At 34.2% G+C, this 25,696-nt stretch overlaps 2 protein-coding genes and 1 non-coding gene across 4 annotated transcripts; 2 read left to right on the top strand and 1 right to left on the bottom strand.

Moving 5' to 3' along the window:
- The first annotated feature begins 10,689 nt into the window (after positions 1 to 10,689).
- On the top strand, positions 10,690 to 10,797 carry LOC112725126 (small nucleolar RNA R71). Its single transcript, XR_003164253.1, has one exon. It is a non-coding gene; the product is annotated as a small nucleolar RNA R71 (small nucleolar RNA).
- Positions 10,798 to 15,376: 4,579 nt separating this feature from the next.
- Positions 15,377 to 19,618, top strand: LOC112723029 (small ribosomal subunit protein uS2). 2 transcript variants are annotated; one of them, XM_025774247.2, is made up of 6 exons: positions 15,377 to 15,762; positions 16,062 to 17,318; positions 18,038 to 18,300; positions 18,455 to 18,652; positions 18,831 to 19,053; positions 19,338 to 19,618. In XM_025774247.2, the coding sequence occupies exons 2-6, from the start codon at positions 17,162 to 17,164 to the stop codon at positions 19,424 to 19,426; spliced, it is 930 nt and encodes a 309-aa protein (XP_025630032.1). In that variant the 5' UTR covers positions 15,377 to 15,762; positions 16,062 to 17,161; the 3' UTR covers positions 19,427 to 19,618. The 2 variants fall into 2 exon arrangements, with proteins under 2 accessions (XP_025630032.1, XP_025630033.1); XM_025774248.2 differs by having other exon boundaries at positions 19,344 to 19,618.
- A 4,475-nt stretch (positions 19,619 to 24,093) lies between these two features.
- On the bottom strand, positions 24,094 to 24,585 carry LOC140176249 (uncharacterized). The gene has a single exon (XM_072206186.1). It carries the CDS (start codon positions 24,583 to 24,585, stop codon positions 24,094 to 24,096), a length of 492 nt encoding a protein of 163 aa, XP_072062287.1.
- Between the last annotated feature and the right edge of the window lie 1,111 nt (positions 24,586 to 25,696).

Genomic DNA, 25,696 nt, shown 5'->3' on the forward strand with positions numbered 1-25,696 from the left:
CTCTGTCTTTCCCTCTCTTAGCTCTACGGTGGACAGCGGTGCGTGCTCTTCTTCTCTGCCAGTGATGTCCTCTTCTGGTATTGATAAGATTGATTTCTTTATTTTTCTTAAATTTTCTTTTGTTTCTTTGTTTGAATGATATTTGATTATTTAAAGGAGGCTAATTCTGTTCTCTTTTATTGACTTATTATTATTGATTTTGGAATATTGATTTATTTACTAATTTTAAATATTGTTATGTTATTTAGTTTTGAGTTGTGAATTTTGCCTCTTTGGATGTTTAGTGCGTGAAATTTGAACTCACACAACTGAACCGACAAGTGCATCGGGTCGTCTAAGTAATACCTCAGGTGAGTGAGGGTCGATCCCACGAGAATTGTTAGATTGGGCAAGCTGTGGTTATCCTGCAAATCTTAGTCAGACGAATAGAAAGATAGTGGTTGTTGTTGTAGGCGCATAAAACAAAACAATAAAGAAAACAATAAAAAACTGATATAGAAACAATAATAGGAAATCACTTAAGGCCTTGGAGATGCTTATCTTTCTGGATTAATACTTCTTACTGACTACTTTAATAATGAGTGATTCATTCAATGGCAAGGCTATAAGTGATTAAAGCCGGGGCTAGTGGTCATTAATTTTTTCTGATCATCCAAATCAAACTTCGGTGCTAATGGTCATCCAATCTGAACGAGGGTGAAGCTCACGCAATTCAATCTCTGGTGATCTAACTCAAAATGCCACAGACAAGGTCAGATCTTCCGAATCAGAGAATGATGCTCATTATTCTAGCCTTAACGCCACAGAGACCTCAATTACCCATGACTAACGAGATTTCATGTCATGTATCCTAATTAGCCCAGATACTCTCTTGGAACCTGTGATGTACTCTCAAGCTGTAGCTCAATACTATCCTGCTAAGGCTTCGTAAAAGCTCATATAGAATAAGGGGTCATACTCTCATTCCACCCCAAATTCATAAAGATGAAGAATGAAAATACATCATAGAATGGAATCAAACATGTATTAAAGTAGAAAAGTAATTATATTAATCCTTGGGAATGAGCAGAGCTCCTATCCTTAACTTAGGAGGTTTAGTTGCTCATGCCTTAAGAAGGTGTAATGTAATGTGTCTGTGCTTCTCCTCTCTTGGGAGGCATGATCCTCAGGAGGAAAGAAGTCCCTTATTTATAGTAAAAACTCTAAGACTAAACCTAAAAGATATTATTCTTAATTAAAATTTACAAAAAGAAAATAAAATAAGCTAAGAAGTGCTAAAATCCACTTTGAGCCCACTTTGGTCATGTACTTCGTATGCCTGGCGTTCAACTTGGGCTTCTGGGCGTTGAACACCCATTAGGGGGGTGAGCATTCTGTTTTCTTGCTCCCTGGGTGGCGTTGAACTCTAATCTTGGGCGTTCAATACTGGGCTTGCTCCTCTTTGAGCGTTGAACTCCAGTCTTGGGCGTTCAACTTGGAGGCTGGTCCTTCTTGGGCGTTGAACTCTAGAGGTGGGCGTTCAACGCCCTTTTTGGGCAATGATTCTAAAAGAAAAGTATGGACCATTATATATTGCTGGAAAGCCCTGAAAGTTAGCTTTCCAACAATGGTAAGAGCACGTCAATTGGACCTCTGCAGCTCAAGATATGCTCGTTGGAATGCGTGGAGGTTAGGATTTGACAGGATTTGCTATCCTTTCTTTGTCTTTGAATCAGACTTTGCCATATTTCGCCAATTTCACCCAAAAATCACCTAAAATCACAAGAAAAATACAAAACTCAAAGTAGCATCCAAAATGTGATTTTCGCATTAAAACATATTAAAACATAATAAAACTTGATCAAATGTGCTCAAAAGCACTAAGGAAATGGTACTAAAAAGGGTATAAAATATCCACTCATCATTGTTGATGGTGAAAATTTAATACAATTCTGGAAATAAAAAGGGATTTGATTATCTGAAGTTGCAGAAGACATTATTATTTAAAGATAAAAGAGGAAAGGCAGAACAGGGTAGCAAGTTCAGCCCATATCACTTTTACGGGGCGGGCTGGCCCGTCTCGTTTTGTGGCAGACTTTGGTGGAACGGGTAGCCCACTTTGCCAACCTAGTAATATGTTTCATCACAAAAACTAGAATAAATTAATGATTTCACTCTTGATTTATGAAAATATTGACAAATATAACTCATTTTTTATGATAAAAATGCCCCCGTATATTTTAAAACGCTTCAAAAATGTGCAACCGTAAAAAAGAAGCCTTCTCTGTTAGCTGAATTGGCTAAAGTGGCAAACCAAAGTATATAAGTGTCATTTTATCATATACACAATTGCTTCATTTTCAATTTTCTTCCTGCATCTTAACTCCACAACCTCTTCTCTTACTTTGCGCCATTCTCAACCAACGACCACCACCAATAACCATCTAGGGGCATTATTGTTCATCACCATCACTATCTCTCATCATACCCCCCAAAGGCCCTAATTTCACCTTCCAGAACCTTCTTTTCTTCACCTCCTCCACTGCCTCATCCTGTGGTTCAAAATCAACAGATTTTTTGAGCAACTCGTAAGTTGAGTAAAATAATCCAAAAAGAATTTCAAATTATTTTCTTATTTCTAGTTTCTAGAATATTTATATTTCTTCTTTCTATTCTAAAATAGAATATTTATTCAGTTCTATTTCGAAATATTTAATAATTTAAAATAAAGAATTAAAAAAAGATATTAATAAAATAATTAAAATTATAATAATAAAAAAGAACTTTGTTGTTTAACTTAATTCTTGAATTTCTATAGAAAAAAATCGGAAAAATCGGGCCCCCTTCTTTTTTATTGTATGTAATTTGTTTGATTTTTTTATTTAAAACAAAAAACGAGTTACCTTAGAATGCCCTTTCACGTTTTTATCATTAGATTTAGTCGTGGATTCCATTCCTTTACTATACTACAACAGAAGAAAAAGGATCCCAAAGATACAAACTCTTTTTGAATCGATGTTTGACTCCAAGCTCTTCAATGAGACTCGACATAGAATGCCACATACGAATAATGGCACTTTGAATCCAATCATGCTGCTACGAAAACAACTTACCTAGCCACTTCGAAAAATACATACATTGTCAGAGCAGTCGCCACCTGGTGTACGAAATTGACTCCGTAATATTCGCATAGCTAGACCGGCAAGTGCACCAGGTCATCCAAGTAATACCTCAGGTGAGTGAAAGTCAATCCCACGGAGATTATTGGTTTGAAAAAGCAATGGCTATTGGTGCACAAAATTGTGATACACTTTTCACAACTCCGCACGACTAACCAGCAAGTGCACTGGGTCGTCCAAGTAATACCTTACGTGAGTAAGGGTCGATCCCACGGAGATTGTCGGCTTGAAGCAAGCTATGGTCATCTTGTAAATCTTAGTCAGACTGATTCAAATGGTTATGAGGTTTTTATAATTAAAAGATAAATAAAACATAAAATAAAATAAGATACTTATGTAATTCATTGGTGGGAATTTCAGATAAGTGTTTGGAGATGCTCTGTTGTTTCTGAACATCTGCTTTCCTATTGTCTTCTTCCAATCATGCGTGCTCCCTTCCATGGCAAGCTGTATGATCCGCTTGGATGAAAAATACTAGGTACGGTTTCTGCACGGCTAATCAACTGTCGGATTTCTCGTCTCGGATGAAAAATACCAGGTACAGCTACCGCACGGGTAATCATCTGTCGGTTCTCACTAGTATCAGAATAGGATCTCTCTATCCTTTTGCACACTGTCACTGCGTCTAACATTCGCAAGTTTGAAGCTCGTCACAGTCATCCCTTCCCAGATCCTACTCGGAATACCATAGACAAGGTTTAGACTTTCCGGATATCAGGAATGCTGCCAATTGGTTCTAGCCTATACCACGAAGATCTTAATCTCACGGACTCGGTCCGTGGATTAGAGACCCAAGAGAATATACAAAAGAGAAATAATAGTACTTGCATTAATTCATGAAGAACAGCAGAGCTCCGCACCTTAATCTATGAGGTGTAGAAACTCCACCGTAGAAAATACAAAAGAGAAAAAGGTCTAGGCATGGCCGAATGGTCAGCCTCCCAAATGTAACATAAATGTCTAAAGTGTTCCAAGATGTGAATACAATAGTAAAAAGTGCTATTTATACTAAACTAGTTACTAGGGATTACAGAAAATAAGTAACTAAGTGCAGATAGTGCAGAAATCCACTTCTGGGGCCCACTTGGTGTGTGCTTGGGCTGAGCATTGAAGCTTTCACGTGAATAGGCCATTCTTGGAGTTAAACGCCAGTTTGGATGCCAGTTTGGGCGTTTTACTCCAGTTCTGGTGCCAGTTCTGGCGTTTTACACCAGAAAAGGGTCTCTGGCTGACGTTTAGATGCCAGTTTGGGCCATCAAATATCAGACAAAGTATGATAAAAAGAAGAGAATATACATTAAATTGTTGCTTGTCCCTAAGCAACTAAAAACAAAATAGGATAAAAAGAAGAGAATATACAATAAATTTCAAAAATATCAATGAAGATTAGTTCCAATTAGAGGAGCGGGATTAGTAGCTTTTTGCTTCTGAACAGTTTTGGCATCCCACTTTATCCTTTGAAGTTTAGAATGATTGACGTCCATAGGAACTCAGAATTTAGATAGTGTTATTGATTTTCTTAGTTCAGTATGTTGATTCTTAAACACAACTACTTTATGAGTCTTGGACGTGACCTTAAGCATTTTGTTTTCCAGTATTACCACCGGATACATAAATGCCACAGACACATAACTGGGTGACCTTTTCAGATTGTGACTCAGCTTTGCTAGAGTCCCCAGTTAGAGGTACCCAGAGCTCTTAAGCACACTCTTTTTGCTTTGGACCACGACTTTAACCGCTCAGTTTCAAGCTTTTCACTTGACACCTTCACGCCACAAGCACATGGTTAGGGACAACTTAATTTAGCCGCTTAGGCCAGGATTTTATTCCTTTGGGCCCTCCTATCCATTAATGCTCAAAGCCTTGGATCCTTTTTACCCTTGCCTTTTGGTTTAAAGGGTTATTGGCTTTTTCTGCTTGCTTTTTCTTTTTCTTTCTTTTTCTTTATTTTTTGCTATTTTTTTCGCAAGCTTTATGTTTTTCACTGCTTTTTCTTGCTTCAAGAATCAATTTTATGATTTTTCAGATTATCAATAAAATTTCTCCTTTTTTATTATTCTTTCAAGAGCCAACAATTTTAACATTCATAAACTTCACTATAAAAAATATGAACTGTTCAGGCATTCATTCAGAAAACAAAAGGTATTGCCACCACATCAAAATAATTAAACTAATTTCAAGATGGAATTCGAAATTCATGTACTTCTTTTTCTTTTTCAGAAAATATTTTTCATTTAAGAAAGGTGAAGGATTCATGGAATCATTCATAGCTTTAAGACATAGACACTAATGATCATGCAATAAAGACACAAACATAGACAAAACATAAAGCATAGAAACCGAAAAACAGAAAAATAAGAACAAGGAAATTAAAGAACGGGTCCACCTTAGTGACGGCGTCTAGTTCTTCCTCTTGAAGATCCTATAGAGTGCTTGAGGTGCTTTATGTCTCTTCCTTGCCTTTGTTGCTCCTCTCTCATGGCCTTTTGGTCCTCTCTGATTTCATGGAGGATAATGGAGTGCTTTTGGTGCTCCATCCTTAGTTGCTCCATGTTGGAACTCAAATCTCCTAAAGAGGTGTTGAGTTGCTCCCAATAGTTGTGTGGAGGAAAATGCATCCTTTGAGGCATCTCAGGGATTTCTTGATGAGGAATCTTCTCATGCTCTTGTTGAGATCCATGAGTGGGCTCTCGTGTTTGCTCCATCCTGTTTTTAGTGATGGGTTTGTCCTCTTCAATGAGGATGTCTTCCTCAATGACAATTTCTGCTGAATTGTATAGGTTACAGATGAGATGAGAAAAGGCTAACCTTGCCAAAGTAGAGGACTTGTCCGCCACCTTGTATAATTCTAGAGGTATTATCTCATGAATATCTACTTCCTCTCCATTCATGATACTATGGATCATGATAGCCCGGTCTACTGTAACTTCAGACCGGTTGCTAGTAGGAATGATAGAGCGTTAGATGAACTCCAACCATCCTCTAGCCACAGGAGGTCAGGCCTTCTCAATTGAATCGGCTTGCCTTTTGAGTCTCTCTTCCATTGAGCTCCTTCCACGAAGATGTCCATGAGGACTTGGTCCAACCTTTGATCAAAGTTGACCCTTCTAGTGAAAGGATGAGGATCTTCTTGCATTATTGGCAAGTTAAATGCTAATCTCACGATTTTTGGAGTGAAATCTAACTATTTCCCTCGAACCATTGTGAGCCAATTATTTGGGTTCGGGTTCAGACTTTGATCATGGTTCTTAGTGATCTATGCATTAGCATAGAACTCTTGAACCATTAAGATTCTGACTTGTTGGATGGGGTTGGTGAGAGCTTCCCAACCTCTTCTTCGAACCTCATGTCAGAACTCCGGATATTCACTCTTTTTGAGCATGAAAGGGACTTCGGGAATCACCCTTTTTCTTGGCCACAACTTCATAGAAATGGTCTTGATGGACCTTTGAGATGAATCTCTCTATCTCCCATGACTCGGAGGTGGAAGTAATTGCCTTTCCTTTCCTCTTTCTAGAGGTTGCTCCGGCCTTAGGTGCCATTAATGGTTATGGAAAAACAAAAAGCAGAGCTTTTTCCCACACCAAACTTAAAAGGTTTGCTCGTCCTCGAGCAAAAGAAGAAAGAAAGGAGGAAAAGAAGAAGAAATGGAGGAGATAGAGGGGAGTAGTGAATTTGGCCAAGGGGGTTTAAGTGTTTATGATGTGTGAAATTAAAGGTGGTAAGGAGGGGTATTTATAGGGTAAGAGAGAGGGGGAATTCGTGTAAGAGGGGGTTGGGTTTGGGAGGGAAATGTTTTGAATTTGAATGGTGAGGTAGGTGGGGTTTTATGATGGATGGATGTGAGTGGTGAAGAGATTATGGGGAAGAGGTATTGATGTGATTGGTCAAGGGTATTTGGGGAAGAGTGTTATGGAGAGGTGTGAAGAGGAGAGAGAGTGAGTTGAGGTAGGTAGGGATCGTGTGGGGTCCACAGATCCTAAGGTGTCAAGGAATTCTGCTTCCTGCACCTTTCTGGCATTTAAACGCCCTCTGTGTGCCATTTCTGGTGTTTAACACCAACTCTGCTACCTTTTCTGGCGTTAAACGCCAGGCTGATGCCCTTTTCTGGCGTTAAACGCCAGTCTGTCTGCCAATTCTGGGTGTTAAACGCCCATTCTGCTATCCTTACTGGCGTTTAAACGCTAGTAAGCCTGTTCTCCAGGGTGTGCTATTTTTTATGCTGTTTTTTATTCCTCTTTAATTCTGTAGCTATTTTTGTGACTTCACATGATCATCTACCTAAAGAAAACATAAAATAACAATGGAAAACAAATGTTTATAAAGATAAATATAATCAAATAACATTGGGTTGCCTCCCAATAAGCGCTTCTTTATTGTCAATAGCTTGACAGTGAGCTCTTAGAGAGCTTTACAGAGATTCAGAGCTTAGTGGTGGCCTCCCAACACCAAACTTAGAAGTTGAGTGTGGGGGCTCTGTGATGCGGGCAGAAATTGGCGAATTAAAATTGTTAAAATATATACGTTGCAAGTATAGTTCTTAACTCGCCAGAAATCCACTTATCAATTTAGAAAGGTGTCACAAAAATTTAAATTAAAATACTGGGAGTATGAATCCCAGGTCGTCTCTCAACGAGTTGCAGAAAAGTGTGCTATTTTATTAATCAGAGGTTTTCAAAAAGGTTTGAATTGAGTAAGCAGGGAATTAAATTGGAGAATTTGAATAATGTAAATAAAAGCCTTGATTGGGAGTTGATTACATGGAAGCCCTATTCTTGATGGAATACTCTCAATATTAATTGACAATTGAGAGTTATTACGTTTAGTTATCCCTTACTAAGTAAGGGAAGGTCAAACAAGTTAGAATGCTGTTCTATCCATAAGTCCCAATCCACCCTTGGGAGGATTGGTGTCAGGAACTAGAGAGCAAACCAACAATAACCCAATCATAATCTTTCTCTTGAGCATTCCAACTCAAGGGTTCCTTTCAATCAACTCCCCATCAAGTTAGGGAACTACTCACTCATTGTAAATGTAAAATTCATAACGTCAGAATAGGAATTAAAGAAAGACATGATAAATAATGAGGAAAAGATTAATTAAAAATAAAAGTAATTCTTGTATTGATAAAAACTTAAATAATCCAATAGTAAAATTAAGTAAAATTAAGGAATATGGAAGAGTAAGAGACAAGTGAAGAGAACGAACTATAATGTCAAAGTCTTGATGAGGCAATAACTCTTCTCAATATCCCAATGCAAAAACAATGAAAATAACCAATCCTCAAACTATGAATGTAGAGAGAAAAACCTAGAGGAAGAAGAAAACTAGATCTAAAAATTAAACTACACGGAATGAATGTTCTCCCTGGTTTCTGCATGTTCTCTGGCTCTAGTCTGCTGTTCTGAGCCGAAAATTGGGTCAAAATGGGGCCCGAAATCGCCCCCAGCGATTCTGCAGATTATGCAGATCGCGCATGTCACGCGATCGCGTCGCTCATGCGGACGCGTCATTTGGCATTCTGCTTTGCCATGCGGTCGCGTCATCCATGCGGCCGCGTCACTCGTGCTATTCCATGCCGCGCGGTCGCGTCATCCATGCGGCCGCGTCACTGCGATTTGCTCTTCTCCGCGCGGTCGCGTCGTTCATGCGGCCGCGTCGCTTCTCGCTGGCCATCTCCTCAATTTCTTGTGTTCCTTCTATTTTTACAAGCTTCCTTCCCAATCTTCAACTCATTCGTGCTCTATAAAGCCTGAAACACTTAACACACAGATCACGGCATCGAATGGAATAAAGGAGAAATAAAATACATAATTAAAGTCTCTAGGAAGCAAGTTTTCAATCATGCAATAACTTTAGGAAGGAAATATAAATGCATGCTTATTTAATGAATAAGTGGGCAAATATCATGACAAAACCACACAGTTAAACACAATATGAACCATAAAATAGTGGTTTATCACTCTGTTTGACTTTGTATTGAGAGAAGCTTCTTATGCTCTCTATCCATGGTTACAGAAGAAGATCCTTAAGCCTTAAACACAAGGTAGTCCTCATTCAATTGAAGAACTAACTCTCCTCTGTCCACATCAATCACAGCTCTTGCTGTGGCTAGGAAGGGTCTTCCAAGGATGATGGATTCATCCTCATCCTTCCCAGTGTCTAGGATTATGAAGTCAGCAGGGATGTACAGGCCTTCAACCTTCACTAAGACATCCTCTACAAGTCCATAAGCCTGTTTCATTGATTTGTCTGTCATCTCTAATGAGATTCTTGCAGCTTGTACCTCAAAGATCCCTAGTTTCTCCATTACAGAGAGTGGCATGAGGTTTATACCTGACCCCAGGTCACACAGAACCTTCTCAAAGGTCATGGTGCCTATGGTACAGGGTATTAGGAACCTTCCAGGATCCGGTTTCTTCTGAGGTAATTTTAGTTGAACCAAGGCATTCGGTTCATTGATGAGCAATGGAGGTTCATTCTCCCAAGTCTCATTACCAAATAACTAGGCATTCAGCTTCATGATTGCTCCTAGATACTGAGCAACTTACTCTTCAACAATATCTTCATCCTCTTCAGAGGAAGATTACTCATCAGAGCTCATGAATGGCAACAGTAAATTCAGTGGAATCTCTAAGGTCTATGTATGAGCCTCAGATTCCTTTGGTTCCTCAATGGGAAACTCCTTAGTGGTCAGTGGACGTCCATTAAGGTCCTCCTTACTGGAAATCACAGCTTCTTCCTCCTCTATAGGTTCGGTCATTTTGGTTATATTGATGGCCTTGCACTCTCTCTTTGGATTCTCTTCTGTATTGCTTGGGAGAGTACTAGGAGGAGTTTCAGTAACTCTTTTACTCAGCTGACCTACTTGTGCCTCCAAATTTCTGATGGAGGAGCTTGTTTCAGTCATGAAACTGAGAGTGATCTTAGATAGATCAGAGATTATGGTTGCTAAGTCAGAGAGGCTCTGCTTAGAATTCTCTGTCTGTTGCTCATAAGATGATGGAAAAGGCTTGCTATTGCCAAACCTATTTCTCCCACCATTATTATTATTGAAGCCTTGATTAGGCTTCTGCTTATCCTTCCATGAGAGATTCGGATGATTCCTCCATGAAGGATTATAGGTGTTTCCATAGGGTTCCCCCATGTAATTCACTTCTTCCATTGCAGGATTCTCAGGGTCATAAGCTTCTTCTTCAGAGGAAGCTTCTTTAGTACTGCCGGATGCAGCTTGCATTCTAGTCAGATTATGAGAAATCATATTGACTTGCTGAGTCAATATTTTATTCTGAGCCAATATGGCATTCAGAGTATCAATCTCAAGAACTCCTTTCTTCTGAGTCATCCCATTATTCACAGGATTTCTTTTAGAAGTATACATGAACTAGTTATTTACAACCATTTCAATGAGTTCCTGGGCTTCTGCAGGTGTTTTCTTTAGATGAAGAGATCCACCAGCAGAGTGGTCCAATGACATCTTTGATAATTCAGACAGACCATCATAGAATATACATAAGATGCTCCATTCTGAAAGCATGTCAGAAGGACACCTTCTGATCAATTGCTTGTATCTTTCCCAAGCTTCATAGAGGGATTCACCTTCCTTCTGTCTGAAGGTTTGGACTTCCACTCTAAGCTTGCTCAACTTTTAGGTGGAAAGAATTTGGCCAAGAAAGCATTGACTAACTTTTTCCAAGAGTTCAGGCTTTCTTTAGGTTGTGAGTCCAACCATATCCTAGCTCTGTCTCTTACAGCAAAAGGAAAAAGTATAAGTATGTAGACCTCAGGATTAACCCTATTGGTCTTAACAGTGTCACAGATCTGCAATAATTCAGTTAAGAACTGATGAGAATCTTCCAATGGAAGTCCATGAAACTTACAATTCTGCTGCATTAGAGAAACTAATTGAGGCTTAAGCTCAAAGTTGTTTGCTCTAATTGCAGGAATTAAGATGCTTCTTCCATAGAAGTCAGAAGTTAGTGCAGTAAAGTCACCAAGCACCTTCCTTGCATCTCCACCATTGTTATTGGATTCGGCTGCCATCTCTACTTCTTTTTCGAAAATTTCTGTAAGGTCCTCTCCAGAGTGTTGTGCTTTAACTTCTCTTAGCTTCCTCTTCAGAGTCCTTTCAGGTTCAGGGTCAGCTTCAACAAGAATATCCTTATCTTTGTTCCTACTCATATGAAAAAGAAGAGAACAGAAAAGAAGAGGAATTCTCTATGTCACAGTATAGAGATCCCTTTATGTGAGTATAAGAATAGAAGAATAGAAGAATGAGGTAGAAGAAGAAATTCCAACACAGAGAGGGAGATAGGGTTCAAATTATTAATTGAGTAGAAGAGAAGTGTTAGTAAATAAAATAAATAGAAAGAGATGAGAGAGGGAGAGTATTCGAATATTAATTAAAAGAAAAGAAAAATATTTTTGTTTTTATTTTGATTGTAAGTTAGAATTCAAAATTTAAGAAAAGAAATAAAATAAAATTAGAATTTAAAATAATTAGTTAATTAAAAAGAATTTTGAAAAAGATATGATTGAAATTTATTTTGAAAAAGATTTGAAAAAGAAATTTAAAAAGATTTGATTTTGAAACTTAAAGTTGATGACTTGACTAACAAGAAACTAAAAGATATGATTCTAGAATTTAAAGATTGAATCTTTCTTAACAGCAAAGTAACAAACTTGAAATTTTTGAATCAAAACATTAAATGTTAGCAATAATTTCGAAAATTATGAAATAAAATTAAGAGAAAGATTTTGAAAATTTTATTTTGAAGAATTTTCAAAAAACATGAAAGAAAAATGAAAAAGATTTTATTTTTGAAAAAGATTTGAAAATATAAAGTTTTTAAATTGAAATTTTGACTTGACTAACAAGAGACAATTAAATTTTGAAATTTTTTTGACTAAGTCAACCCAAAATTTCAAAATTTATGAGTGAAATAAGGGAAATATATTATTTTTTATTTTTTTGAATTAATGAAGAGAGAGAAAAACAACAAAATGACACAAGACATAAGAATTTAAGATTAAAACAAGTAATGCATGCAAGAACACTTTGGATGTCAAGATGAACACTAAGAACACTTTGAAGATCATGATGAACATCAAGAACATATTTTTGAAAATTTTTAAGAAAAGAAACACATGCAAGAACCAAACTTAAAAATTTTTAATGTTTAAACACTATGAATTCGAAAATGCACAAAAAAAATAAGAAAAGACACAAAACAAGAAAAATTAAGGATCAAACAAGGAAAATCATCAATAACAACTTGAAGATCAAGAAGAACACAATGCATATATTTTCGAAAATCTAAAAAAAATAAAAATATGCAATTGACACCAAACTTAAAATTTGACACTAGACTCAAACAAGAAACACAAAATTTTTTTGGTTTTATGATTTTATTAATTTTTTTTTGTATTTTTTCAAAATTGTTTTGGAAAAAGAAAATAAAGAAGTTCAAAATTTTTAATAAGAATTCCAGGATTCGTGCAATGTTAGTCTAAAACTTCGGTAAAAAAGAATTAGACATGGCCAAATGGCCAGCCAAGTTTTAGCATAACAAATACAGACATGTCTTTTCTACAATGAAAAGTGGAAACCTCGATCCAAAAGATTAGTCATGGCTTAACAGCTAGCCAAGCTTCAACATATCTCATGAAACTCTAGAATTCATTCTTAAAAATTTTGATGAATTTTTCGAAAACTAAATTTTTTTGTATTTTTTTTCGAAAATAAAATTAAAAAGTTTAAACATAAAATAAAATTACCCAATCTAAGCAACAAGATAAACCATCAGTTGTCCAAACTTGAACAATCCCCGGCAACGGTGCCAAAAACTTGGTGCACGAAATTGTGATCACACTTTTCACAATTCCGCACAACTAACCAGCAAGTGCACTGGGTCGTCCAAGTAATACCTTACGTGAGTAAGGGTCGATCCCACGGAGATTGTCGGGTTGAAGCAAGCTATAGTCATCTTGTAAATCTTAGTCAGGCGGATTCAAATGGTTATGATGTTTTGATAATTAAAAGATAAATAAAACATAAAATAATTTTATTGGAATGGTAGTTTATCTAAAATTGCTGTGAACATTTTTTAGATTTTTTAAGATTTTTTTATTGTTTGCTTTGTCTTTTTAATAGGCAAAAAATTGACATATTCACTTGGGTGGTTGAAATAATTTTGGATAGAAAAATTACAAAAATAAGTTGTTTTACTAAATGTGATGTTGTATAACTATTGACACATGTTTATTTATCGGAATTCACTCATATTCATATATGTCTATACGAGTATAAGTAGGTGATTAGCATCTTTTTATTCATATGAAATTTTACTACATTCTATTCTTTTACTTAGTATTGTTAATATTTTTTTTTAATTTCTAATCCCTACAAACTGTTCTCTACAAAAAGGTAAATTGTGCAACTTACAAGTTTATTTTTTGTACATTCATAACAGAATGTTTAGGTTTTATAAGATACATTACCTATTTTTATTTGTCATTACTCCATCCTTGCAAGTTCTATTATCTGTTTTTGCTTCACCATACCATTTTCATAAGTGTAGTTGCTATTTTTTTTCAAAGTTTCATACTGCTGCTCATTGTTAAATGGAAAGCGTATTCATATTATAGGATAAACAATTATTTTTGTGATTATATTTAGTTACATTGGATCTGAACAATCTCGGGTAAGCTAAGTAACAATGAAGAATTTGAAAATATGAATGTTACTGAATTTCATTGAAGTGGGTCTCTTATATTGTTATTGTCCTTTCTTTTCTTTTTCATTCAAAACATGAGAATCCAAAGCATTGTACCATTAGAATTTGTAACATCTCTTAGGATTTTTCTTTTCTCATTACTTTTATATTTAAACATTTTATGTTAAACTAAATAAATTCTCTTTAAATTAAAAAAAAATTTATTTGTGGCATTTAAATTGACATTTCATTTTAATATCAAATGATTGACTCAAATAAATACCAATTTAAATGTCCTATTGAAAAAGACTTATATGATGGAGTGAACTGATAAATTTATAAAATAGCAAACCAGAAAATTTCTTTTGTTACATTACGTTTTGATAAGGTATTAGTCTTTAAAAATTAATATCTCAATTTTATCATTTTTATAATTACTCTGGTAAGGAATTGAATATTTCAATTGCTATTTTTTATCATTTTTGTCATAAAATTGACTATCCTACTAAGTTTTTCTTTGCCTATGATTTTAGGCTTTGGTTAAGTAATTTTACTTCTTTATCATGTTCTAAACTAATTAATATAAATCAAATTCAGATTATCAATCAAATTAATATAATAATTTAAAATTTCATTGAAGATCACTTAACATGAATTAAATAGCGGAAATATACTCCTATTTTATATAAATATTTTTTTAAAATGGTACAAATGGTAAATGTTTCTCATGCGGTATTAATTAAAGGATAAAATTTTAAGATTTTATTTTTAAAAAATAAAAGGTATTTTAGGTTGGTAAAATAAATAAATAAATAAATCTCATTTAACTCACAAAATACTTACCAAATAATAGTAATAAAAATATTAACTATCAAATAAGCATAGACTCGAAAACCATGTAAAAAATTAGATCGTATCAAAATTATTTATTTTTCACTACTTCACTATTTTTCTTTTAATAATAATAATAATATTATTATTATTATTATTATTATAATAATAATAATAATAATAATAATAATAATAATTTTTATAGAATAGAAAAATGATCTCATATTTAAATTTTTTTTGTAATTTTCATATTTGTGTAGGCGATGATGGTAGTATGTATAATACTATTTTTGTAGGAAGTATTTTTATCTTTCTGTTTTTAGATATTATGTAAAAATCTTCTATTGAATAATTAAACAAACATAAAATTTATTGTCTTTACTGCTATCATGGTAAATAATAAATTAAATTTATTTTTATTTTATTCAAAATTTAGCTAATGGTGGATATATTACAATAAAAATTTTTGAAAATCGGATCGAATCGACTGGTTCGATCGAATTAACCGAAAATCGATCTTTTAGACGGTCTGATTGATGTCTAAAACTACCTGCAAAAAATCGGTTAAACTGGTGGTTAACCGGTGAACTGGCTAAACCGGACTGGTTATTTAGAGAGTTGGTTCTCTATTAGGATTCAAAACGGCGTCGTTTTGATCCTTAAAAAAAAAAAAAAAAACCCAGACGGGCAGAAGCAAAACAGACACCCTGTCTCCCTTCTCTCTCTCAATATTGAGTATTTACTATTTACCAAAATCCCAAATTGAACCCTACCAGAGCAAACACCCATTAGAAGCCCTAGCTACCACCTTCTTCATCATTGATCTCCTTTCCTTGGCCACCGACGGGACAGACTGTGGGTCTCGTGTTCAAGCTCTCTCTCTCTCTCTCTCTCTGTGTCTTTGTCCAAGCTCAAGGTCCCTCTTCGGGCTCTCTTGCTGTCGCTGCTTCTTTGCTCCTCGCCGTGGGTCGTCGCTGCTCTACTCCTCACCGTCGGTCGTCGCTGTTCCACTCCTCACCGTTTTGGCTGTCGCCCCTTCTCTTCTCCTCTGATTTTAGGTAACTCTGTCTCAGACTCTCCGAGCTCATTCTGTCTTTGGCTCTTTGCCATTCATCTTTTTTCCAACTAATTTTGAAGATTCTGAGCTGAGTCTCTGTTCTGAGTTTGAAATTGAATTATTTATTTGTTTTGTTGAATGTTAAACCAAAGCCGCTGGAATTGTTGAAGACAAGATATTTGCACTCTGTCACAGCAAACTATACTTATAATTTAAAATCTTTCTTTCCCTGTTGTAATGCTACCAAAAAAAAATCCCAATTGATTTTTCTAATGTTTTATTTATTTTGTTGATGAACAGATTGGAATAGGGCTTATGGTATGCTAGCAATTTGGTGGAATCAATGGAATTTGTAACTGAATTGAATTGAATTGAATTGAATTTTGTCTTATATTTGAAATTTGTAATTGAATTAAAATTAGTTTAAAAATATTGAATTTAAATATTTGAAATTGAATATTAATTTTTAAATAATTTTAATGTATATTTAATTAAATCGGTTCGACTCCGGTTCGACTCCGATTTAATTCTGATTAGACCGTTAAACTATTAAACCAGTTATTTGATCGATTCAATGGCCGGTTCAGTTTTCGCAACCTAAAAAGTAAGATATATTTATGAATTTATTAGTAATGAATATCTAAAAGAAACAATTTAAGTGATTAATTTTTGTTATTTCTGATGTATATACATCTTTATAATAAATACTATTTTGATACCAGTATTTTTTTAATAATTATACACAAATTTTTTTTTGTTAATTAAAAACAATTTAAATATATGATTAATTAATAATAAATATACTTTTATATAGATACAAAAAATATTTAGTGTACAAATAATATTTTTTTTGGTATTTGTATTTTAATTAATATAATTATTTTTTTCTTCATTAAAATAGGAACCTCTTTAAAATGATACACAATTTATTTTATTTGTTATTTGTGTAGTTAGAATATAAACTATTTTAATTAAAATTTTAATTTTTTTGGATAGTATAACAGAGACTGCGTAACAATATTTATTTAAACACATAAACATAATTTTTATATTTAAGTAGAATCTATTAATACAAACTAAAAACTAACAATATTATTTTAATTTTTATTAAATAGAGAATAAAACAGTTTTATACACTTAATAATTGACTTTTATATATGAAAACTTTTAAAGTTAAAAATGATAATTATTAATATCAATAAATAAGTATCAATAAATTTTTATAATAATAAAACAATAGTTGGTTTTATACTAGTATATATATATGTGAGAGAAACAGAAGAAGTGCCTCCTCAAAACCCTCACTCGTCAAACCTTCTTCCTCTGGCCGCTGCCACTGCTACTACTTGGACCTTCAAGCGTTTCCAAATCTTCTCAAGAGACCAAATTCCACCGCAACTATGGCCACTTCCGCCGCCACCACAACCGCCGCTGCGCCGCGCCAGCTCTCTCAGAAGGAGCAAGACATCCAGATGATGCTTGCGGCTGAGGTGCATTTGGGAACCAAAAACTGCGACTTCCAGATGGAACGCTATGTCTTCAAACGCCGCAATGATGGTAAATCACTCTTCTTTTGATATTTTTTTTCTTATTTTCTCGGTTACTTTTTGGTTGTGAATATGAATATGATTGAAGCGTGAGTCGATTGTGGTGAATTTGAAGGGCATTTTGATTTTGTAACGTTATATCTTGGGGTTTATTCTGATATTCGTTTGCTCATATTAAATACACAGAGATCTGTGTAGAAATTTATTTATTTATTCTGTCTATATATTCCTTGCTCATTCGTGAATTTTCTTTTCGGTTTATTTATTTATCTTTCGTGTCTATAGGGTTCTGTTGTTTGTTATGTGCTTTTTATTAGCTTGTTATAAACGGGTAACTTCTGTTCCAAAATTTATCAAACCTTAAGATGCCTATAATCATTCTAATTCAGTAATAAATATACAAAAGTACACGTGAAAGAGTTTGGGGTGGATAAAAATACAGGCTATGATTTATAAATATAAAAGTACACCCAAAGATTGTTTTCATTGGACAAAAGTACACATTAAAGATTTGTAAATATCAAACCTTACTAACAGTATGACACTTTTGTCTATCGAAAACAATATCTGAAGAATACTTTTGTATTCACGAATCTTGTAGGTATTTTTGTCCATCCCAAACTCTTTTATGTGTACTTTTGTCAATTTACTCTTCTTTTGTTTGTACATTGTACTGAACAAAGCACGCATTTTATCTTTTTGTTGATTTTTAGTATTTCCTGTTACCAGGTATTTACATAATTAACCTTGGCAAGACATGGGAGAAGCTCCAACTTGCTGCTAGGATTATTGTCGCCATCGAGAATCCGCAGGATATCATTGTTCAGTCTGCTAGGCCATATGGTCAGAGGGCAGTCTTGAAATTTGCCCAATACACCGGTGCAAATGCAATTGCTGGAAGGCACACTCCTGGAACATTCACTAATCAGATGCAGACATCCTATAACGAGCCTCGCCTTCTCATTCTGACTGATCCAAGGACTGATCATCAGGTACCACATTAGATGTTCAAAGAGTTTTTTGGTTGTGTTGAGGATGTAATGTTGTATATATAATATGTTTTCACTTTTAACTACCAATGTTTTCATGGGGCTTTGAAATTCTGCTATTAGTTGATCTCATTTTTGTTTTTCCATTTTTGTGCAGCCGATTAAGGAAGGTGCTCTTGGAAATATTCCAACCATTGCCTTTTGCGACACTGATTCTCCAATGCGGTATGTTGATGTTGGCATTCCTGCCAATAATAAGGGGAAGCACAGTATTGGTTGTCTTTTTTGGCTATTAGCAAGGATGGTTTTGCAGATGAGGGGTATTATTCGTCCAGGGCTTAAATGGGATGTGATGGTAAAAACTTATTTCTGCTCTTATGAATGTAACTATTGTTACTTTGCACTTGATTCAGAACAAGTTTTCTTTCAGTACGTGCAAGCGTCTAGAAATTCATATTTTCTTGTAAGATAGTAATATTATTTTGTGGTAACCTTCCAATATTAGATAATTTATGTCAACTTTTCATTTGTAGGTGGATCTATTCTTCTATAGAGAACCTGAAGAGGCCAAGCAACAAGAGGAGGAGGAAGCACCAGCTGCCCCAGAATATGCCATTCAAGACTTTGGTGCTGCTGGCATTGCCGGTTTCCCCGCAGCTGATGGTGAATGGGCGGTTGTCACAGAACAACCCTGGCCTGAGGCAGTTCCACAACAACCTATTGCAGCTGCGCCTGCTGACTGGGCCCCAGATGCTTGTAAGAATAATTTATTCAACTTTGGATCTGTGGTTATATGCTAGTCATTTGTGTGATTTAATTTCAGTTTGATTGGTTGTATTGTCATTCTCTTTACGTCCGTATTTGTTCTCCCCCCTTTTTCCTAATAAATTGGATGCGTAATAGTTGCTGCATCAAGCTTTTAATATGTTCTTGTGTTTCAAAGGTTCTCCCTCGAAATGGTAGAAACTCTTACAGCTTTAACATAGTCTTGTTAAAAAAATATAAGATCACAATTTGTTTGACCTAAGTTCTTTTTATAGCTGCAGCTGCAGGTGATTGGGAACCGGTTCCAGCTCCTCAGCCTTCCGTTCCGGTACCCGGAGCTGTTGCTCCCACTGGTTGGGAATAGGATGAGTATGGGATTTTCTTTTGTTTAGGATAGATGCATCATTTCCTGTAGGTTTGATATATGAAGTTGTAAAATTTTGATTTAGCATACTCATACTTGGTTTGTTTCAACAATTTAATTGTTCCGTTGCGACCGCTAATGGTACTGAAGTTTGCTGAGACAAAAGAATATACCGGGATAACCTTACAATCACATTTTGCATATTTTGACCTATTATCTCATTTTTTCGGATGCCCCATCTTTAATTGAAATTCAAACTTACTATATAAGAATAAAATTTAAAACTGTTCATACTATGGACAATAATCCATCATTTAATAACTGTAAGAAAATGTCGCATATCTAATCAATTTCCGACAACATGCAATGGAAAATTAACTTCAATTGGCCAAACTCAAAGGGAAGGGGAGTTTCGTCACTGTTAATTTTCACCGAATAAAAGTGACGCTAACACGAAGAGGGAAAAGATATAAAACATTTTTATGAATCTCAAAAAATCGAAGTCCGAACATCAATGGAGTTACGGTTTTCTCCCTCACCCACGGTTGGTCTTTCTTTCTTATTTGCTTAGGTTCGATAGTGGTAAGAAAAGAAACTAAAGGCTAATGATAGGTAATTAATGAAATAAAGGGGGATAAGTGCTTAATGGAATAAAAAGGATAGGTGTCACATTATCTATATATATACATGTATGTGAACAAGCCACGTTTGGCTTTTCTTTGAACTTTGTTTTCTTAATAGCCTCATATACATAATGTAAACAAGCCATACGCTTGCCTTTTTCTTGATTTTTCTGTCCTTAATGGCTTAAGCCAAAAGAAAGGAATCAAAGAAATTAATATTAAATAATAATACTAATCAGGGTATCATAGTTCCATTAAATAAAGGGTCAGGTGTACACAGTCATATATATATAAAAGCCAAGTTTCATTTCTGTTTTTTTTTTCCTTAATACCTTTGTTGATAATATTTTTTTTTCTATTATATGTGCATAATGTATTTATTTATAATAATAATAATAATAATAATAATAATAAAATATCAACTTAATTTTACCTATCAAAATAGTTTTTAACAAATAGTTCAAATTAATAGAATAAGTTATAATTAAATTAAACTTCAATAATCATAAAATTTTATTTAATTATTTTTATTAAAAATAATTTTCTTAAAAACAAAATCTCAATATACTATAATAACTTATAAATAACTAATTACTTAATTTTCAAAAATCCAGAATATTATAATAGATATAGTAGGATAAATTATTAGGAAGGGTAAAATTGAAAAAGAATTTTGGACACCAAACCCATGTATTGGCATTATATATTGTTATAGATATAAATAAAATATTAATATTTGATATTTGATACAAAATGAATGACACAAAGAAAAAACCTTGAAAAGAGTTGAGTTTAAATGCAAATAATTACAATTGCATTTTATTTGTTGACCGTACAAACATAATTAATGCATTTATTCACCAAGATATTCAAAAAAAGAAAAAAAAAACCGAATCCAAGTAGCTTTTACAAATATCTCACAAAAAAAAATAATTGAGAAAAAATAGTAAACTAAATGTCACATTTTTTGTTGAGATGGCAGTTAATCACTTCAATATAAATACCTTAAAATTTGAACATATCAAAAAAATATATCACATTACATGTTACGAGAAGATAAAAGACATACCTAAGAATTTGGCGCATTTTGTACCAAGATGTATTTTGAATCTTAGTGCCAAGTGTCTAGTGGGGACGGCGATACGCAACGCTCACTTGATACTATAAGGACGGCTCAGTGAGGACGGCGATATGTAACGCTCATTGGAGACCGGAAAGGAGGTTCCTCCATGAGGACGGCGATACGTAATGCTCATGGAGGGGACGTTGGCTGAGATAAGAACGGCGGTACGAAACGCTTATTTTAGGACCTGTGTCGGAAATCAGGCAACAAATCGACACATGAGCTCATGGCCTGTAGTGTATAGGACTAGACATGTATCATACTTGTTTGCGCATATGTGTTTGTGATTGTGTTTGCTATGAATGTGTTTTCTATGATTGTGTGTACTCGTGATTGGATTTTATGTTCTGTAATTGTTGAGTTGGATTATACTTTGTTGACTATTGTTATTGGCTGAGAATATAATTAAATGAACTTAACTTCTAACCCTGACCCTATTAAGAATTTCCCAGTTCTTACCCCCTATTTCCACCCCTTTTAGCTACAGGTGCGAAGGCTTAGGGCAGAACTATAAGAGTATAGAAGATTCTGTTTACAAGTTGAGTTGTTAGATTTTATTTTCCCCTTGTCATTTATTGTTTGTTTTTAGAGGGGTAGAAATTGTATTTGAGGTTCCTTGAATAAGTTTATGTATATTAAGCTATGTGAATATATATATACTGTTGTGATTAAGTGATTAAAAGTAAAACCTTTCCGTTTTCTTAATTAGACTTTCGGTTCGTAGTCGCGAAGACTCAATATTAAATAAACATAATATATAATTAAAAGAATAGATGTATGTAGCGCTCGGACTTTAGTGCGATCATGAGATGCTAAAAGTTAGGGTGTTACATCTATAACAATATATAATGCCAAAACATGGGTTTCATGTCCAAAATTCTTTTCCAATTTTACCCTTCCTAATAATCTATCCCACTATATGTCAGTTATTCCATATTAAAAAACTTTCACTACCTCATCTTCTCTCTTATCACATACATTCATGTTCTCTCTTATCTCATTAATTCACAATCATAGAACTTCTATAATTATCTTTCCTTTCTTATTATCTATCATCTCAGATTACTGTTTATGCATAATAATTTTTTTTTCTTTTCTTATTCATCTTCTCTTGCATTCTTCTCACTTTACTTAGATATAACATAAAACCTAATATAAGGATAATTTGTGTCTAAATTTAAGTTTTAATATTTTTTTTAAAAAAATTTATTATTAAAAAATTCTTTCATCAGATACCTTAAATAAAAAATTTTCTATATATTTTTTCACAGTAATCTGATTAAGATTTTTGTATTGAATATAAATTATTGTTGCATTTTTTTTATTTGGATATATTTTTAAAGAATAAAAATAAAATAGTTCAATAGGGATAATTTTTTAAAAAATAAATTTATACAGAATAATTTTTCTTCTATCATACTCTTCTAAAATACTCTAGGTACATACCCAATATATAATATCAATTGGGGTCCAAAATTTAAGTTTCAATATTACCCTAGAGAAGTTTATTATTAAAAAACTTCTCCCGTACATCTGTTCGTTACGTTGAATAAAAAAATTTTTCACATATTTTTTACAGCAACTTTATCAAGAGTTTTCTATTGGAGGTAAATTATTCATGCAGATTTTTTTAATTATGGATATGATTTTAAAAGAATAAAAGTAAAATAGTTTAATAGGACAATATTTTTTTTAAAAAATTTACACAGAATAATTTTTGTACTAATATATCAAGATTCATTTTACATATAATATTTATTTATCTGAGTTCATTCATGGAGTACCTTATAAAAATTATATTTAAGTAATTTTTTTTATCTTATAACCATTTTATATTTTGGGTTTCAAAATTTTGTATTTTTATTCTTATTCAAGCTTTATTTTTACGTTTTATTTTAGTTCTGTTAATAAAAAATTATTAACATTAGCTCTAATGTTAACTTTTAGGATAAATAAAAAGATGGGATCTTTCTTATAAATTTGATGATTAAAAAACTATTTATTATAAAATAAGTTAAGTCTATTTCTTGACTATAGAAATATATATAATTCACTCTTGAATATAATCAAAATAAATATATTTATTTAATTTTTTAAATTTTACATTAATTATTAAAATCATGATATAATGGATGTATTCCTATAAAAAAATGAAAATGACTTCATAACTATTTTTAATTGGAATAAAACATGACTGAATGACTATAGAGTATAATTTAAATAACTATAGATAAGTAACATAAGTAATAAAAAATGGACATAAAATTTAATTTTTTTGTTATTTGGTACAAAAATAATATAATAAAATAAATCACTGTTCTCTTTTTTTTTCTCCAAAGATAGATATTATTTTATTATTATAAAATAATAATGTTTCCATAAAGAAGTACAAAAAAAGTTGGGTATTTCCAATTATCACCAAATGTGATTGGAAGACAAATAGTTTAAGAAAGAGTAAAGTAAGAATAAAGAGAAATTATTAGCATTCATCAGGTATGGCTATTGAGTTCACGCACTAGACTGCTGGCTTCTTGCACTATCTTCGGCGCTGGGCTTATTAGCTTCTCAAAGACACACCTATTCCTCGCTTTCCAAGTGCTCCAACACAGCGTCGCAATAAAAAGGATCTTTTGTCTACCTTCGATTTGAGCCGCTACCCAAGATAAGGCTCGTTGCCACCAATTGATGAAGGTCTCCTCTTCTCTTTGCCATAAGTCAGGGGTTATTAAGCTTAGACTCCAGATTATTGAAGCTAGAGGGCATTGGAACAAGGCATGAGAAATTGATTCATCTTTCAGCATGCATCTTGAGCAAGTGGTGAGCGTGGATGCAAATCGGCTATGGATTTGTTGCAAAATTGGAAGCTTTTCATGAAGACTCTTCCATAAAAAAATCTTAATTTTATGAGGTAATTTCAATTCTCAAATGCTATTCCATACTCTGTGGTTCTGTATGTTCTGAGACATCAATGAAGTAGGAGAATGAAAGAACCCATAAGCAACTTTGTATCCCGACTCAACTTCGTATATACCAGATTTTGTCCAGCACCAATTAACTTTATCCTCCTCCTCTGTTGGTTTGATGGAAAAAATTTTATTGCATATATCAACTGGAAAAATTGACTCAATCAGGTTTCTGTTCCAGCTTCTATCAGGATTTAGTAGCGCACTAACATAATACACTTGCAGATTCGGTGGGATTGTCACTGCAGCTTGAGGGACATTAAAGGGCAATGGTGGTGGGAGCCAAGGATCATGGAAGATGCGGACATTAGCACCAGAGCCTATTTTCCATAAAAAGCCTTTCTCAATCACCTTGCGGCCTTCAAGAACACTTCTCCAGCCCCACGACGGTATGCTTCCTATCTCTGCATGTAACAAATCTGTATATCTGAAATATTTAGCTTTGGACATTCTTGACAGTGTAGAATTAGGGTATTTTATTAGACGCCAACATTACTTGCCCAATAAAGCCAAATTTTGTGCCCTTAGATCTTTGATCCCCAACCCTCCATCTTTCTTCGGTCTCGTCATTGTGTCCTATTAAATCCAAACCAGTCTTCATTCTGCGCCTTTTTGACCCCACCAAAATTGCGAGAGCATGCTATGAATCTCAGTTAACAGCGTGTCTGGAAGCTTGAAACAAGAGAGTGTGTAAATAGGAATCGCTTCCCCCACTGCTCTCAATAGCGTGTGCCTGCCACCTGAGGATAATAAACTTCTTTTTCAACCCATAATCCTCTTCTGAACTTTATCCTTGATAGCTCCAAAGGTTGCTTTCTTTGATTTCTGAACTATGGAGGGCAGCCCATGTATTTTTGTTGGGCTCCAATATGTTCAATATTTAGTGTCTGCGCAATTGCTAGTCTTGTGTTCTGAGGTGTGTTGTGACTAAAAAAGATGGCCGACTTGTTCAAATTGACTTTTTGCCCACTGAAGCTGTCGTAGATCTCTAGCAATTCCAAAATGCTTTGGCTTGTATTAGGTGAGCCCTTGCAAAAAAGGATTGAATCATCAGCAAACAAAAGGTGATTAACTGTTTGGCATCTCCGATTAACTTGAACTCCTTGAATTAATCTGTTTTGCTCTGCCTTGTGTAGTAAGAAGAAAAGCCCTTATGCACAAAAAAGAAATAGATATGGAGATAGGGGGTCACCCTGTTGGATGCCTGGTGCACAAAATTGTGATGTCCAGGCTCGAACAATCCCTGGCAACGTGAGCAACTTGGTACGCGTAATCGTGATTACACTTCAATAATGTAAAATTCATGGCTCTTTCCTTCCCTGGCAATGGCGCCAAGAACATGGTGCCAATACCATGGTTCACAACTTCGATACAACTAACCAGCAAATGCACTGGGTCGTCCAAGTAATACCTTACGTGAGTAAGGGTCGAATCCCACGGAGATTGTTGGTATGAAGCAAGCTATGGTCACCTTACAAATCTCAGTTAGGCAGATATAAATGGATAATGGTGTTTTCGAATTTAATATAATAAAATAGGGATAGAAATACTTATGTAATTC

This window comes from Arachis hypogaea, chromosome 11, assembly GCF_003086295.3.
Source record: "Arachis hypogaea cultivar Tifrunner chromosome 11, arahy.Tifrunner.gnm2.J5K5, whole genome shotgun sequence".
NCBI classification, from domain to species: domain Eukaryota; kingdom Viridiplantae; phylum Streptophyta; class Magnoliopsida; order Fabales; family Fabaceae; genus Arachis; species Arachis hypogaea.

Bases quoted from the DNA above. Each gene is read 5' to 3' on its own strand.
- LOC140176249 (XM_072206186.1), bottom strand. From the start codon at position 24,585: ATGTCCAAAGCTAAATATTTCAGATATACAGATTTGTTACATGCAGAG.
- LOC112723029 (XM_025774247.2), top strand. From the start codon at position 17,162: ATGGCCACTTCCGCCGCCACCACAACCGCCGCTGCGCCGCGCCAGCTC. The intron at 18,301-18,454 runs GTACCACATTAG...ATTTTTGTGCAG, and splicing joins ATCCAAGGACTGATCATCAG to CCGATTAAGGAAGGTGCTCT. The intron at 18,653-18,830 runs GTAAAAACTTAT...TTTCATTTGTAG, and splicing joins GGCTTAAATGGGATGTGATG to GTGGATCTATTCTTCTATAG.